The following is an 18,004-nucleotide window of genomic DNA, read 5'->3' as shown; positions in this document are numbered from 1 at the left end:
TAAAAATGATGTGATGAAAAATAAACAATATATTTATAATAAATAAAATAATATATAACAAAAATATATACTATATATAGTATAATATATACTATATATAGTATATAATATACACTATATATATTATACATACAGGATCCATGCTAACTTAGGTGAGTTACCTATATTGCCCTTGAGTCACATTGTTTTTTTTTGTGGTTAAATCACACTACCCTATGAAATGAAATTTTACCTCTCTCAGCCTTCAGGCAACTGCTGACATTTCCCAGCGACACTACACCAATCTCTGCCATCATGCTCTTGAGTCTCAAATGCCAGTGAAAATCGATTTCTCCCTACACAAACTCTGATCAGTTATTTTTGCCTGATGAAACAGGTGAATGCGGTCCACAAAATGCTTTTAAACATACAGGACTAAACGTGAGGAACATCTCAAGGTTACAGCTGCATGTGCAATGCACAGCTTGAGTGTGACAGCACGTTTGAGCTCTTGGAGGAAAGCCACCCACTGTTTGGCCATCAGTACGTGTCGGCTTTAATCTACAGGAAGTGTGTGTGTGCCTGTGTGTGCTCCAAGGAATAAGGCTCCAGTCTAGGTCAATTAGATGTGGGGAGGGCAGTGAGACAGACGCAGGCGGCTGCTGATGACTCCATCCCAATAATGATTGCACAGGCACAGTCTTCACATCCGAAGAGAGAGAGCAGCAATCTATATTCCTTCACCTCACTGCACCGTGCCTCACACAGAGACACACACATAATCACACACATGTATGCGCAAAGACCTCACTGAAACACTCTGTACAGACAGTTTGGGGTCAGTAATATATTTTTTAAATAGATACATATATATATATATATATATATATATATATATATATATATATATATATATATATATATATATATAGCAGCTCAGCTGTTTTCAAGAAAAAAAAAGAAATGTTTCTTGATTGCCAAATTAGCATATTTGAATTCTTTCTGCAGGACACTGAAGACTGGAGTAATATCTGCTGAAAATTAAGCTTTGCCATCACATAAATAAATTACATTTTCATTTATATTAAAGGAGAAAACTGTTACTTTAAATTTTAATAATATTTGACATTATTTTACTGTATTTTTGATCAGATAAATGCACCCTTGGTGAGCATACAAGAAATATTACAGACTACATGCACACATTATCTTTTTTTCACAAAGGCCAAGGGGAAAACAGTTACTGCTATTATAAAACTAATAGAAACAGAAAGAGAAGGTATGTAGAAATAAATGAAGCTGTTTGAGCATTGAAATGAGCCAATTAGCTCTTCGCTAATTTAACTGAATTTGTTAGAAATGTGTTTGAACAGGTGGTTTTGGTATTAGCAAATTAATTCCAGTGGAAACATTAACATTGTATCGTTTTAAACAAGACAGGATATGATGATTGCAAATGCTGTTTATAACCACTTTACTTGTAATCTGACACAAGTTAAACAGGATATTTAATGACTTTTTAAATCCATCTGGAACTGATTGGATCATAAAATACGGGTGTTGCATAACTGTATGGAGTCAATTAAAAGCATGCAATAGCCATTGCCGCCAAAATTATGTTGGCGTAAAAGGTTTTTCACTATTTATCATAAAAAAAATTTGTGGCTATAGAAGCTGTATTTTTATCAAACGTAATGGTTTTGTCTCTCACCAGAAGTTTGATGAGCCAGAAACGGGATTTGTAGTAAGCAGTTTTGAAGGGGTTGATGAGGAAGAGCACCATAAAGCCGTAAAGGATCAGGGGGTTCGCCTGCATAGGGACCCAAGTGTAGTCCGCAAACAGACAGGATAGGATGCTGAGACACCACAACACCCCCAAAAACCCAGCGATCTACAGCAAAAGAAAGGGACAAAAAGACCAAAGTCAACATCCAGATGCATTATTATTCTTTCTGATTTTCAAAACCTGGAAAGTTTTCCCTTCACTTTTTCCCTTTCCTAATATTTTATCTGTCAGAATACAATGTCCTTATAGCTATACAATAGTTTTTTAGAAACTGAAGTTTTATTCAGCAAGGATGCATTAAATAGATCCAAACCGGCAGTAAAACATTTATAATGCAACAAAAGATTTTAAAAAACTGTTCTTGTAAACTTTCTATTCATCAACCAATTCTGAAAAGAGATATATCAGTTTTAACAACATATTTAGCAGCACAGATGATTTTTGAAGGACCATGTGACAATGACCGTTGAAAATTCAGTTTACATCACAGAAATAAATTCCATTAAAATATATTAAAATAGAAAGCTTTTTAAAATTATAATAATATTTCACAATACTACAGTTCCTTACTGGATTTTTCATTAAATAGATGCAGCCTTTGTGAGCACTCCTTTAAAAAAAACTAAACAAAAAAAAATCTAACATACCCCAAATTTTAAAAGGCAGCATATATACAAGTCTTCCTATAAAGTTCCCTTCTACGTAACGTGTCTCACCTCAAACAGATGTTGATGTGAAAGATTGTTTCGAGGGTTCAGCTCAAAGATCAGCACATGATTGACACCCGCCTGCCTCCAACCATAAGTGTTAATGCCCAAGAGGAAGAGAAACTGAATCAACAGGAAACCACCACGGTAGATGCGTACCAGTGGCCAGATGTTCTGATTACGAATGAAAAAAGCACCTGAGAGGAAAGGATCAGACAAACAGTTATCAACAAGGCTGTATAAATTACTGCACTGTTCTATCATAAATGAGTGGTATATCAGCAGAAATGCTGGAATTTATACATTAATGTGTGTAGCAAGATGTACATGGACTACGTGTGAAACAAGGTTAAAAAACTGTACCAGTAAGGACAAAGGAGACAGCCAGGACAATGAAGACCCCACAATAAAGTCCCACACGAAAGGTGGTCCAGGCAGGTGCAGGCTGAGAAAAAGCACATTTAAATCACTGCAAATCATTATTATTCTACAATATTCACCCAACTATATTCATGAAAACAAACAAAACACATTTCCGTGTAACTTTTCTATTACAAAACACTCCTACATTGAATAAAATTTATTTGCATTAGCATTTGCACTTGCACATGGGTAATTGTTAAAAAAAGAGCCTATTTTAGTCACTACAACTTTTGAAGTTTTGAATTTAATAAGAATAGTTATTACAATACATTACAATTAATCGCATCCAAAAGAAAAGTATTTGTTTACATGATATATGTGTGAGTACTGTGTATATTTATTATGTATATATAAATGCAAACACATGCATGTATATATTTAAGAAAAACATGCTACATTTATAATATATTTATATATAATATAAAATAATTTAAATGTATATACATGTAAATATTTTCAAAATATATACTGTATGTGTGAGCATTTATATATACATAAGTGTGCAACAGTAAACACACATAGTATGTTAACAAAAACGTATTTTGAATGTAATTAATCGTGATTATTCTTGTGACAGCACTAATTTTTTTATTTATTCTACAAGCACAATTTTTTAAATATTTGTCTTATCCAAAGGAAAGAGAGACATATACATTCTCTCTATTAAAAGGTAAAAGGTACTGTACATGATGTTCCAAGCACAGGTGTATCTCTCCACCCACGCTGCCTTTTACATTATGTAGTTCCTAAGTACTTACTCTTATTGACCTAGAACTAAAAGTACTGCATGAAAAGACACTGCAGATATTTTTCACGTTTTTCATTGGCTTTCATTTGCCATTATGTTATTTTTCTATATTTCTGCATAGAATTTGCTTTAGTATTTTGTTTTTATCATAAAAACAAACTACATGCACTTTATTAAAAGTCACTTCAGTATATAAAATAACTTTGATTCTTCCAAAAATAAAGGTTAATTAACACAATTGCTCCATGCGTGTATGTGTGTGTGCGTCTGCATGTACTATCAAGAGTTTCTTTCACACCTGTGCTGCTCCAAGAGGTGGGACTCTCAGTCTCTTCATGGCCTTCTGACGGTCACCTCCTTCCAGCTCTGTGGTCACCAGAGCCTGGGCACACAAGGGTCAAAGGTCAGACACCATTCTCTAGTTTAGTCATTTCTGCCCTCAATTCCACTTTGTTCTAATGTGCTCTATGGTTTTAAGCATCATTTATCAGTTTCAGCAGCTACTAACACCAATACAATTAGATCATGATATGAGCAGGAAGTCAGAAGTCCAAATGCGGAGCCAGGCAGTCTACCTCGGTCTCAGAGATGAGCTGTGTGATCTTCTTACAGGTGTAGAATGGAGCCACCTCCACATGAGCCACACGCCAATCAGCTCCACGCTGCGTGTCCAGAATCTTGTCATGTTTCTTCAGGATCTTACGGAATCCAGTGAAGTTCAGATTCTGTATGTGATTAGGGTAAATCAGTATATGCAAATAAGAATTCACGTCTTTATTTTTGCTATTTAGAATAATGAAATAAAATAATGAAATAAAAAACTCATGCAATAAAATACATAACATGTATAGTGTTTAGATGTGTAGTGGATGCCTGTTGAATGCTTTTTCTTTACCATCCAGTCTAACTCATCCATTTAAATGTAAAAATTAGGAATGCTCCTATTAACCGTTAAAACGTTAACCGAAAGTAAAACAACTGACCAATATGTGAATGTGAAATCGTAAGTAAAAATTAACAGGGAGCGCACATTCAAAAGCGATTTCAATCAAATTATAAGCAGTATAACAATGTATGTGGAAGTTGCCACAAATCGTGGGCACACGACACACACACGTTGCGAGAGCGGACAGTAATGGTCAGAAAATTCAGCGGAAACAGCATTACGAAAAAGTTCCACGCAGAGCTCTATTACAGACTATGCGCACAGCACATTGACATTTTAGGCGACTTTTTTAATATATATACTGTATATATAAACTATATATAGACACATTGTGCACTGAGGTAGGCCTGCTATTTATTTTTGTTTCTGACAGGAAAAAAAAAAGACTCGTTCTTTAATGTGCATAAGATTCAGTGTGTTTTCGTTTCATCGTCTTAATGTTAATTATTTAGTTGTAAATATTTATTGTACGCCTATTTTAGTATTATTTTGTTAATTTATTCTGTTTTTCTCTGTTCTTAGAAGTGCTGCAAGTGTGTGATAATAATATCGATTTAATTATAATTTGTTATTCGAATCGAATCAGTTAACGGATAATGTTCGAATAACAAGTAATGGTTGTCGGTCGGGAAAATAAGCCGAAATGAACATCCATAGTAAAAATTTTATATATATCTATGAAACATGTTTCAAGAATTTGAATATCAATATTTAGATCAGGGTTTTTTAAAGGAAACTGGTTTCTGAATTGATGAAAAGCTAATAATTAATTAAATAAGCATTTACATAAAGAAACAGCAGAAAGGTCAAGAAACCCAAGTTCCTCTTGACAACATTGACAAGAGAAGACAAACAACAAAAACAAAAACCATGACAAACTTCAGACCTGGTAGTTCTGCAGGAGGATGAGGCTGAGGTAGAACTCGCTGAAGGCCAGCTGCAGGTCTTTGATGTTGCGATGTTTGTTGCGCTCTTTGTTGGACAAAGGCAACACTGTTTTGCGGCGACTGCGGAGCCCTGGAGCATTGCTCTCCCGCTGGGCATCCAGAGACGTCTGCAGCTCATTCTGCAAAGTTGCAAAGCGGCGCTGTGCCTCAGCCAGTTTCTCTGAGAAGATCCAAGAAGAGAAGACAACATTAATAATTCAGTTTTATGGACAATTACCACTTTACTTGATTTACGGCCTTTGAGAGAACGTGGAAAACAAAAAGCCTGGTTGTACACCAGAATGGAAAACTTGTATCTTAAATGTATTAAAAATTATCCGACTACATCTACTGAGAGACATAAAGCCTGCTTGGCTTACAACCCGGCAATGAAATGCACCAGAATCCATTTTACATGACAAATAAATCCCTCATTCTACCCATCAACTGGAAAGTAAAGCAGACAGATTTCCTGTTAGAGATGAGCCTCTTCCTGGAAGGGTGATATCTCAGACAGCATTATCCACGCTGGCCTGCATCCCAGTGCAGTTTGGTGAACAGGACCCTGCTCACCCATCTCACTTTCAGAGGAAGGAAATGAGATATTATGTTCATCAGACATGTAAATACTAGGAGTCCTGTTGGCGTATGTGTTATAACCCTTAGTAAGGCCCTGAGAAGTACAAGATGAAAACTGGAGTGAGGAAGATAACTGCCACACTTTGTTCCCAAGGCAATGATTACCCAATTATCTCAAAACCATATTATGACTATAGTTTAAAATTTTTTTTTTTTCAAATTACACGATATTTAAAAAAAGTATTTATTTAACTATATATTTAAATACCATTAAATACATTTTGTAACATTTTTATAAATGTTAATTTATTTTATATTTATATTCATAATACATAAACTTATGTTTTATATTAATTAAATATATTTAAAATATACATTTAATATTAGTTATTTTTAAAATAGTATTTGTCATTATACATTTTCATATATTTGAATGTAATATTTGACCATTAAATGGTAAATGTTTTTCTTACAGGTAATTCCAAGAGAGGAATAAATTCATAAACATAAAAAATGCATTCATGGCAAAAAAATTTTTTTTAAATTTAATTCGTAAAGATGTTCGTCAGTTAGAGAAACGGTCTAGCTTACAAGTTTAAATAGCTTACAAGCAGAATTTGCAAACAAACAACACATAAAATGAAAACATAAAATGTATGTTTGGAAAGCATTGAACTTGACAAAGATTTGATCTTGTAAAAACAACATATTGAATAGACTGCACATCAGTGTAAATATAGTGTCCAGTCAGCTATAATAGCCTGTCTAAAGTCTGTGCTTCTGCAGGCTGAACATGGTTAAGATGGTGCTAAGATTTTATGTGCTTAGCAGATCTCCTCCACTGGGACAAAGACTGTATGCTCTCAAGGTTTAGAAGCTATGTTGTTAATTCAGGACCACTCAGGGGGGTGGCAGGGGTCCCTGCCGTAACACAGTCTGGGTCAACCAGACAGAATTAGTTATAGTGCACTAACAGTGGCTGCCATCCTTATATAGATTTCAGTACTAAAGGCCAGCACCTATGATAACGCCTTGCATTTCACTAAATAAACCTTCAAATCTGACCTGTTTACGGACAACATTATCTGCAGAGCTGAATAACTAAACTAATGTTTATGTTTAAATACTGTTCCTTTTTTGTTTTATCTAACTCTATTTTTGAGCAAATTAAACTTTATTTTATCTTATATTGTCCTTGTGGAAAAAAACATCCATGACATGACAAATATCCAAATAAAAGAATGGGGTCAGAGATTTTTCCAGCCTAATGGACTTGCCAGCTTTCTTTGGCTGGGCAACTCGATTAGAGTTTATTTTTGTCTGTTTGTCAAACCTGCAGCACTGACGGAGTGAATGATTTTTCAGTGGCAACTGAAATATAAAAAAACTAAACCTATTGATGCTTTCTTTTTATGTTAAATTATTAATGGGCATCAGCTTCTTTGTTTCAGAATTAAAGCTGATACATTTGTCTCCGCTCATTCTGAGATTTTATTTAGATGTAGAATTGAGTAGAAATGAGTTATATCCTCAATGCAATACCACAATGCATCAATGTGCAAAAAAAGCATTAATCTTATTCTTTAAAGTTCTTGTTTGTCGTGCCATCCCCTAACCAGCCACTAAAGGCAGTAGAGCTCAAACATTCCTTCTACCCTGAAGTCAAAGCAACAACACAGCTTATGTTGCAGTGTGCATATATTATCAGTACAAACATAGTCTATTGCCCTTTATGCATGTCAAAATGACTACAGCAGGCAGTACTTATTACATCAGGTTTCCAAATAGTGCTGTACAGCCAGACCTCATGCACAGGGAATCCCTTTTTGGCATTTAGCGGGGCACTGCAGTTCAACCACACAGTAAAGATTGTTTCCACTCGCGCTATTTATGAGTTACAAAAAGAAAGCAATGCTGGTAGCCAAACAGTTACGATTATTAAAAGTTAACTATGAATGATTTAATGCTCATCAAAGCTCTCTTTTAATCCTCAAAAAAGATATTGTAAGACTGATTAAGGATATGTGTAGTTTATTTTTGTGGGAAGATGTAAGTGCTCAGTTTTGGAGCCATTAAGATTTTTAAATTAAATTGCAATAATAATTTTATTCAGCAGGACCGCATTAAATTAAACAGAAGTGACAGCAAATACTTTAATATTGTTAAAACAAATTCCAATTCAAATAAATGCTTTATCTATCTATCCATCCATCCATCCATGGGTAGCGTTTTCAATGTCCCACAAGATAAAAATTTATATAATTAATATTGTCAATATTAAATGCAGTAAATTGTTAAACATTTCTTTGTCTTGCATGGACCCTTTGTTATAAAAGCTGCAGTTTTGTTTGATTATTATTAGTTAATTAATTAATTAATTTTTTTGAGCCAAATCTCAAAATCGTCCTATGGTGTGACTGTCTCAAGCATGGTTCAATAAATTACAACTTTTATGAATTAAAAAGAAAAGCATAAAAATGTTAAATACCTCTGGCATAATCGTACACGTGTCTATTTTAGTAAATGGCAATCTGTTTTTTTTTTTTTTTTTTTCAGAAAACTTTTCTTGTTATAATATGTCATGAAAATAAGTATAAAATGTGATAATTTGTTTTTGAAAAAGAAAGATTTAAGGGAGATAAATTAGTGGAAAAGAGAGGACATGGAAATATAGACATATAGGGATCCACTAGAAGGGAGGAGATCCTAAGAGAACGATGCAGAAAGTAAATAGAATCAAAATGATACCTTAAAAAGGGCAGCCATAAAGTTTAAATAATTTACAACTTAATGAATATAGTTTGAATCATATTTAGCTGTGCTGCGCATGCAACAGGGTGCTAGAAGAGTTTCAGTAACACTTACTGCGATTTAATTTTGTTCATGAAAATGATTTTTTGTTTAAAAAACATGTTGATGTTTGTTTTAAAATTAAACTTTCTTTCTCCTGTAATAACCACCAATCTGTTGTTGTGTGTGATATAATATCCTGTGGTGTGACACATAATAAAACTACAGATTTGTTTTGATCTCAAAATATGTTCAATAAAACAGCCGAGTATTGCAGAAGAGGAGATATAAACATCACTCATCCTAAAATAGTGGAATTTTCAGCAGCTTTGAATGGATGACAGCAAAGTTTGTCTTAATTTAATCCTATTATAGGTACTTAATTTTAGAAATCTGATTACATAATCCAGATTACATGTAACCAGTTACTTGCCATTTTTTTTCTTCAATATTTTTGAAGACATGCAGGGAAACGATACCTGAATAGAATGTGTTGATCTTGGAAAGCTCCTTTTCACACGTCTGAAAGAACTTCTCCTCAAACTTGGCATAGTATCGTTTGACGGTGTCTTCATCTGTGACTGAAAGAGACAAAACACAAAGATGTAAATCTGTGTTCATTTGCATATTCAGCATTGGGCACTAATCCACTCAGACCATGTCCCAAAATCCACATCAACATTCACAGCCTCCATCCTTTATATTCACTCCTCAAAGCCAGTTCTTTGAGCTTCAAACAACAAATCTACATTCCAGATTTCAAATGTAATATGTTAAAATGTAAGTTGAGATAAATGTTTGATGTTTAAACATGTTTTACAGTGCAGCTGTCTGTCTCTTCCGCTCTGCTGACTTCAGTAAAGGAAGGATGCCTGAGGCATTTGGCTGTCAAAGTTGTCTCTCTCTATAAATAACCCAGTCAGGTAAAAGCTTTTAGCGTCTATTACAAAAAGATATCAATCAGATACAACTGCTCCCATCTACTTAAGTTTATACAGACATGCATAACTTGCAGACCATGCACCAAATATTGCCACATTTGTTGGTCCTGTGGTTACACATCGGTTCAGTGGATTTAATCCATCAGTATGGTTTGTTGAAATTGGCATTACTATTATGGCCCAACAAAGCAATTAAAACACAAACACTGGAAAATATAATACACAGTTAATTGTATTTCAATAAGAAGACAATGTAAAATATCACTAGGTTACAATTTATATATTTGCAAACAAAACCATATTTTCCAACTTAACATTAACAAATGGAGCTCAAATAATGTATTACAATGTGCAATACTTTTCCAAAGGTTCTTTTTTAAGAGCATATGGTATGACTTTTGAAGAATCTACACATGTTGACAACAAAGAGAGAGACATAATGACCCAGGAAGACCTCTGACCCCTTCCATCTCTGTGTGTGATGTATAGGGAACAGTTTCCCTAAATGACACATTAAACCCACATACAACTACAACACAACATGCAAGTTCACCATATAACCTGTGTTCATGATAAATCAAATTTTAAAGCTGCGGTAGGGAACTTTTGACGCTCTAGCGGTTAATAAACAGAACTGCTTGCGTCTTGTGGAAGAACATCGTAGCCGGAACTACTTCTCTCTGTTTATGTCTATGAAGAATCACAAAGGTACTGGGTTACTCCGCCACGGTATCCCGAAGCAATCTAAAATAGTCAGAATATAAATACTTATTATAGGTGCACCCTAGTGATTCAGGACAAGCTAAAAACACGGTTTGGAAAATGGATTCATGGTGTACTCACTTATTATATACATTTTTCTACATTTTGAACACAAACAAAGTTACGGACCGCAGCTCTGATTGGTTATTTTTTACCGGGATCGATGGAGTTTCTGCAAATGGCAATAGGACACTGGGAGGAGCCAGAGGAGCTTGATTTTTTCACAGATTATCTGTCTCATATTCTACTGTCAGGACATAATGACAGGTTTAATAAATGTCAAAAATATTTTTTTTACAAAAGTTCCCTACAGCACCTTTAATGCATGTTACTCATCTACCTGTCTTTTCTTCTGATGATACCAAGGTTGTGTGGGATAAATAATATCAGATAACATCAACAATTCAATCAAATCCACATGGATAAAGATCAATTTCCCACTGAATGCTACAAATACATCTCGTTACATACACTAAATAAGTCACAAATACAATTTCATGTCACCTCGGCAAGAAAATTGAAACAAATAGCACAGCTTGTTACAAGAAAAGCATGTCTACTCATTAAGTCTGGGTTGTCACGGTAACAGAGGAAGCTCTGTGTGATGTCTTAAGTGGTGTCTTCCTGCTGTTCACCGCGAGAGCCCTCGTTAGCCTTACAATGGCTTTATGGCTGGTTCATGACCCGGACACAAAAGAACATGACTTCAGCAAGAGACCAGACCAAAAAACATGCATGCAAACACTAAAGGTGCAGTGTGTGTTTTTCAGTATTAAAGAAATCAAACTGATGTCACATTGACTGTTGAACAATCCCCTTACTACCTTTCTGAGCCTTGAACGTGTCAGTTACGTTGCTGTCGATGGAGGTCTAGAGAGCTCTCAGATTTCTTAAAAAATATCAACATTTTTGCTCAAATGAACAAAGGTCTTACGGGTTTGAAATGACATGAGGGTGAGTTTTTTGGGTGAGTGAACTATCCTTTTAATATCATTCAGATTGTTGATGGATGTCAGCCCTATAAGACATACTGTATCATATTTGATACACAAATATCAACATATGAATAACTTTTATATTGTTAGTAATATTTCAAGAGAATATACAGCATTTTTAAGAAAAATGTTTAAATACAAAAAATCTAGCTTTTGGAACGGTTATTTTAACATACCTCAATCATTCATGTATTGCACTGCATTATGTTTTGCCCTCAACAATATTAACCCCAGAGCTTTAATCAATAAACTATGATATTTATGTGCATTTTACGCTTGTGGTCTGTTATATGGTTATAAAGATCTCGATTTACATTACAAGCTATCAGAATTACATCTTACCATATAAATAACAGCACCACTAACCCTAACTGCACCAAAATGCATACATTTTTTTTTTCCTTCTTGAGTAAAAGTCTATATTCTCCTACATAATACTAAAAGTACTAAAAATCAAAAACATAATCCTGATGTTTCAGACATGATACTCAAAATGTGCCAAAATATTTCATTTCATATGTCAGTCTTTACAGGGTTAAATCTCAAACTGATACTGTATCGTATTTGTACACAACTAAGTTTATGCTTTAATTTAGAAAGTGAAGCACAGAACCCTGACACAGCACACTTTTCCTGACTAAGGAGCTTTGCTATCCGTTCAATCCTGCACATAAATCCCATAAAGCAACGAACACTCTTTTTCTTTTCTGGGATTATTTCTCTCTCTATCATACTCTATCCTGGCAGGCTCACATGAATATAACATTTTCCCTCTGGGTGCCTAGATTTACCAGACCTAACTGTGCCCATGGATCAAGGGATCAAACTGTGCATTGTTTTACCCAAAAAGCCCTGCAGGTAGAGGATTCATCGGTCTATTCTTTCAGAATAAACAGCTAAACATTTTTTTTTCTTTCCCAATTCTTTCCCACCAGGATTACAATGCAGGACTGGCAATTTCAATTGAGCATGTTTTACAGCATAGCGCATTGCTTGGCAAGCAGGGATTCCTCGAACGACAGCTGTATGACCTCTCATTTTACAATCCATTTAACTGCCTCAATGTGGTTTATCACCCTCGTCTTGCTGTTTGTATTATCGCACTGTTGAAAACATGGGTGCGAGTCCCTTATCTCCCATCTACACAAAGATCTCAATCATCGCAGTTGAATTAAACTGTTCGCCTGGCGGCAATAAAGAGGCACAGAAAATACTCTGTTGTTGGAGGTTTTTACGAGGACCCATCATCCCGGGTAAGTTAGAGAGGGTGATTATTTGCTCTCGCTGGCACGCTCTATTAAAAGGCTGAAGTGTGTGGGTGGGATTGCAGGAGGACAGCCGAGCGGCAGAACCTGTTAAGCAGGAATGATGCATGCTGGGAAAGAGACACAAAGTGAAAACATGAAACGCAGCACATAAAAGCCTCTTCCATCCATCCGTTCGCCCCCCTGCCCCCTTGCTAAGTTCAACCAGATCCTCTGAGATGAAGGAAAACCCTCAAAGCTGCCCCAGTCTCTCCATCAGTGCTCTTGTGCCTCAAGCCACAATTAGCTCAACCAATCAGGAAGCTTCTATAGTCTGGAGATGATTAGCAATGCACATCAAGTGTCCGTGTAAATAATGTGTCCTGTATAAAAGCAAAGTAAGCATGAGGGAGAATCTCTCAGAGGTCTCAGTCTAGACTCATTCATCAGAGAGCTGTGCAGCACATTGAGAGTGTAAATCTTGGTTTCTGTAGGGTAGGGGGAGGGGGTGGGGAGGGTTTCCCGGCAGCATCCAGACCCGGCGAATGCATTAGGAAGCGGGGTGGATGACACAGATGGGATGTGAAATGGATGGTGAGGAATGAAATCAGAGCAGGTCAGAAACATGACGCTGCCACTGAGTTGGTTCACAAAAATGACACAATGAAATATTCAGCTGAACATGTCATTCTGACAAGATACATTTAGCAAGTGTCTACTAGTTCCTGTTCACTTCTAAATTTAGCCCAAGTATAAGATTTGGGTGGTTTTCTCTTATTCACATATTTTATATATATTTTATATATATAGTTTTAATTTGAACTGAGGAAAATTATATTGTGACAATTACTGTAACTGTTTTATCACATTACTATTATTTAAATTTTAATCAAGGAAAATTATATTGTTATAATTTTTTTTTCATCGCCCAGCAGTTCAGTTGGCATTATATTCACAAAGTATTATTTAAAACAGTTATGGTTTTATAATAGTAGTGCATATTTTCAAGAAATCTCCTTATATATATATATATATATATATATATATATATATATATATATATATAAAATAAAATAAAATAAAAACTTGGACAAAAAGACAAATGATGTGTCTTAACAAAAAGCTACATTGAAAAAGAAGGGAGTTCCACTGTTTAATAAAATGAATTGGTGAATCCAAGGTTGAAAATATTTTAACATTTCAAATGTTAGTTAATTCAGAATTCAACAATAAAGGGGGGGGGGGGGGAGAAGGGAAAAAAAGAAAGAAAAAAGATATAAAAAAATTAACTTTTTTGTTCTTGGGGAGTGTTAATTTTACACCTTAGAAAAATCATTGAATTAATTCAACATTTCTGAGTTCAGGAATGGCTAGTGAATTTAAAGGGGGGGGGTGAAATGCTCGTTTTCACTCAATATCCTGTTAATCTTGAGTACATATAGAGTAGTACTGCATCCTTCATAAATCCAAAAAGTCTGTAGTTTTATTATATTCATAAGAGAAAGATAGTCTGTACCGATTTTTCCCGGAAAAACACGACCGACTGGAGGCGTGACGTGTGGGCGGAGCTAAAGAATCACGAGCGCGAATAGGCTTTTGCGTTGAGAGCATGTGGAAGCTGTGACATTACCGTGAGGAAAAACTGAAACTGAACGAGAGCAGCAGCAGCAACGACTCGCTCCGAGCGGGGCTCGAACCCGGGTCTCTGGCATGGGAGGGGACGCACTAACAAGGAGGCAGAGATATTTGAAGCAGTTTTACTCACCGCCTGCGGTTCCAACACACGATCGTGACCCTTTTTCCTTGGGATTGCATCATCCTTAAGAAATAAACGATACGCAAATCCGTCGTCAAACTGGGCCTTGTGAACAAGCATCTTCGAAATGCAGGGAACAAACAAAAACACTTGCACAACTCCGTTAATGCTCTGTAAAAATAAACTCCATCCACTGGTCCCTTAATGCTGTTTTTTTATGGTAATCTGTGCAGGGTTGTCTTGCCCTGGCAACCAAAAACACACTTCTTTTGTGACTTTTCGCTACGCTCTCGCTATGATCAGTGAAATGTCTGTGCTGCTCAGTCTCGCTATAGACCCCTTTTGCGCGGACGTCACAGGTACGTCACGGCGCTAGCTGGAGGCAAAACAAACGGAAAACTGGAGGTGGCTAATACAAACCAACACAGGGTCGGCTACTCAAGGAGCTTAAAATGTTTTCTTGTTGTGTTGTTGGTTGCCAGAATCGACGGAGAACATTTTATATACATTGTTGTGATTAATTGTGACCAGAATTTAAGAACATGGTAAGAAAGAATAAATACAGAAAGTTTATAATTAATTTGCAGTCTTCAGAATTTTTATTTCTAGAAAATATTTACATCTTAAATAATTTTACTGTAATGTCACTCTTTATTTAATCTAAGGATTTATACGCCCTCAGTTTCTCTTTACTATACACGCTCGGTTTCTCTATCAGGTAAGTGTAGATGTCAGGCCACTCAATCAGAGGTAACGTTAATCCTGTCAGATCGTCCATCCAATGAGTGATTGTGTACGGGTCGACCAATCTGGTTCCGTCCGTTAAAGTTAACTTTTTCAAATAATTATCGCGGTCCCGGACAGTGGGTGCATTAAATATTCAGATAAAGCAGATATATTCAGATTTTCTGCAGCCATTGTTAAAAAAAACAAGCTAAGAAAACTCGCTAGCTACCATTTGTTCAAGTGTTGAGGGGAATCTTTCTGCCTCCAGCTAAGCCCCGCCCACACAAATACGTCACATTGTTTACCAACTGTAAAAGGGTCTATATGGGAGCGCGCGCTCTTCTGGCAGAAGTGCGTCAGGACCCATATAAAGAAATTCCGCTCCATCTAACGTCACACAGAGCCATACTCAAAAAAAACTTTACGAAACTTGTGACAAACCGGAAGGAGTATTTTGGGAACAAAAATACTCCTTCAAATGTACAACTTAATTTTTGAAACTTTGTCCATGTTTAGCATGGGAATCCAACTCTTAACAGTGTAAAAAACTCAGTATGCATGAAATAGCATTTCACCCCCCCTTTAACAAACATATTTTCCTGGCTTCATTTGAAAGCACTCATTAGAAGATACATGAGCTGTCCATGGTTCTGAAATTGTGTTCCCAACAATCCCAAAAAACTATTTTAAACTGTTTATTTAGAACAATCCACTTTTAAACTTCTATAATGAGACATTCCGATTCATTCTCAAAGCACTGAGAGAAAAGCTACAATTAAGGCATTCGTGATTCCACAGTTTGACCTAAATCTTTCAAACTGCATCACAGGAGCCCTCAAAATAATAAGCTTCAAAGTGCACAACTATTTCAGTGTAAACTTTGTTTTCATCCTCCCGACTGTTATTCTCAGGATATCAGATGGGAAGATCTGCTCCATGTCTTCATACTGACAGATCAACACAGAGTCATTCCACAAGAATGTGACTTCACAGTAAACGCTTGTAAACAAGCAAACATAATTTGGGTGATTTGGGCGACTCTACAGTCTGGAGTCTGTTAAGAGATCAGTACAGACAGGATGTTCTCCATTTATTGTGTAAGAGGTTCCTGGGGTGGAAACATCGCATTAGAATTAATCTGGAAACATTAAAGACTGGAGACCTTATTCTTCCTAACTGAACAGATTTAAGGACACATTAAGAGAGAATCTGAGAGGGAATAATAGGAAACATTTAATATGAGAACAGCACTTAGTATAACCACAAATGCATCTCTAAACAAGGAGTGACTACTTATCTCCACAAAATCCCTCATAACACACACAAAAAATATTCAGAGACTCAGCCAGAGATCTGTTTTATTCTGAGATCTGTCTTAAAATATCTCTGTCTTCAGCTGATGTGGGAATGCAAAGCTGACGCTGAGACTGGCAGTGTGCCGACCCCGCTGAGCATCTCAGCTGTGAAGAGTTATCAGTCCAGCTCACAGTCAGACACAGGCCAGACGTCTGCAAGCTCTGCCTTAAAAACAGCTCCATCACAGCCCTGTGAAGATTTCTTTCTTTCTCTCTCTCTCTCTCTCTCTGACTCTCAGGAAGCTAGAAAGGTCAGTGATAAAACATCCACTGAAGATTTATCTCCTTTGCTTAACTCGGATACTTATTTTAAATGCCAAGAGTTTAGGTCCACAATAAGAGGAAATGTCTGTCTGGCAGATTTATTCAATATAGAGGTATACTAATAATGCAATATATGAATTGCATATGAATAAGAAAACATTTCTAATAAAACATTAAATACACAGGAAAAAATATTAAAATACAATTTAAAATTACATAATAATAAATATCTGATATTGTATAAAACTAAATAGTAAAGTACATAGAAAAAAGACCTTAGTATGAAACTCAATTAGCATCAAAACCCTAGTCTAAACCACAGTATGTTTTTTATTTCACCACGTTAAATTAAAATCTAAGCTTGTGCAAAATATTAATTTTAAATACACAGTACAATACTTTTAGGTGCTTTCAGCACATCTATATTTAGTCATCTTTAAAATGTAAGCCGTTTCTTGAATTAATCATGACATGAAACATTGTCTACCTCAGCAAGCATTCACAGCAGAGGCCTGAACAAAAATGGAATAAGCACGATATTTAAACTTATTTCACCTGGTGTTTTTCAAATGTGAAGTTTGTTACAAAGTCAGGGTTCCACTGTGACGCTACAGAGGTAATGTCACCTCTGAGAATGGCAGAACGGAGCTTTCAATTATCTTCAGGCAGCATGTCTGCAGGCCAAGAGGCTTATGAAACAAAAGGCTTATTAATCTCGTCCCCAGCGGTGAGCTCTGTCCTCTGAATTAGCAGGGGTGCATATTTTAACATCTCTGTGCACAAGTGCTGCATCTCATCTCCGCTAAATGTCAGAGAACAGAGCTCTAAAAAGAATTTTTTATTAACTAGCTATAGCTTAAAACTTTGGGGTGAGTATGTTTTTTAAAGTATATGGTCACCCAGGCTGCATTTTTTGATACAGTAAAAACAGTAATATTGTGTAATATCATTATTGTTTTATGTTTTAAAACGTATTTCTGTGATTGTAAAGTGAGAATACTCTAGCTTTTCACATGATCCACAAGAAATAACTAACATAGGCCTACTGATTTGGTGCTCAAGAAACATTTCTTATTG

At 35.7% G+C, this 18,004-nt stretch overlaps 1 protein-coding gene across 1 annotated transcript in view; it reads right to left on the bottom strand.

Annotated features, from left to right (window-relative positions):
• The window catches only part of LOC113107133 (xenotropic and polytropic retrovirus receptor 1 homolog), a 67,834-nt gene that overhangs the window by 14,661 nt on the left and 35,169 nt on the right, over positions 1-18,004 (bottom strand). The window contains exons 3-9 of the mRNA XM_026269398.1: positions 9,364-9,465; positions 5,476-5,696; positions 4,219-4,368; positions 3,942-4,025; positions 2,836-2,917; positions 2,482-2,669; positions 1,691-1,870 (exon numbers count right to left, since the gene is read on the bottom strand). Coding sequence (XP_026125183.1) covers positions 1,691-1,870; positions 2,482-2,669; positions 2,836-2,917; positions 3,942-4,025; positions 4,219-4,368; positions 5,476-5,696; positions 9,364-9,465 — 1,007 coding nt within the window. The remainder of the gene's footprint in view (positions 1-1,690; positions 1,871-2,481; positions 2,670-2,835; positions 2,918-3,941; positions 4,026-4,218; positions 4,369-5,475; positions 5,697-9,363; positions 9,466-18,004) is intronic.

This window comes from Carassius auratus, chromosome 8, assembly GCF_003368295.1.
Source record: "Carassius auratus strain Wakin chromosome 8, ASM336829v1, whole genome shotgun sequence".
NCBI classification, from domain to species: Eukaryota; Metazoa; Chordata; class Actinopteri; order Cypriniformes; family Cyprinidae; genus Carassius; species Carassius auratus.
Note: the sequence above shows the minus strand (reverse complement) of the source record. Positions and strands in the feature narration are given on the sequence as shown.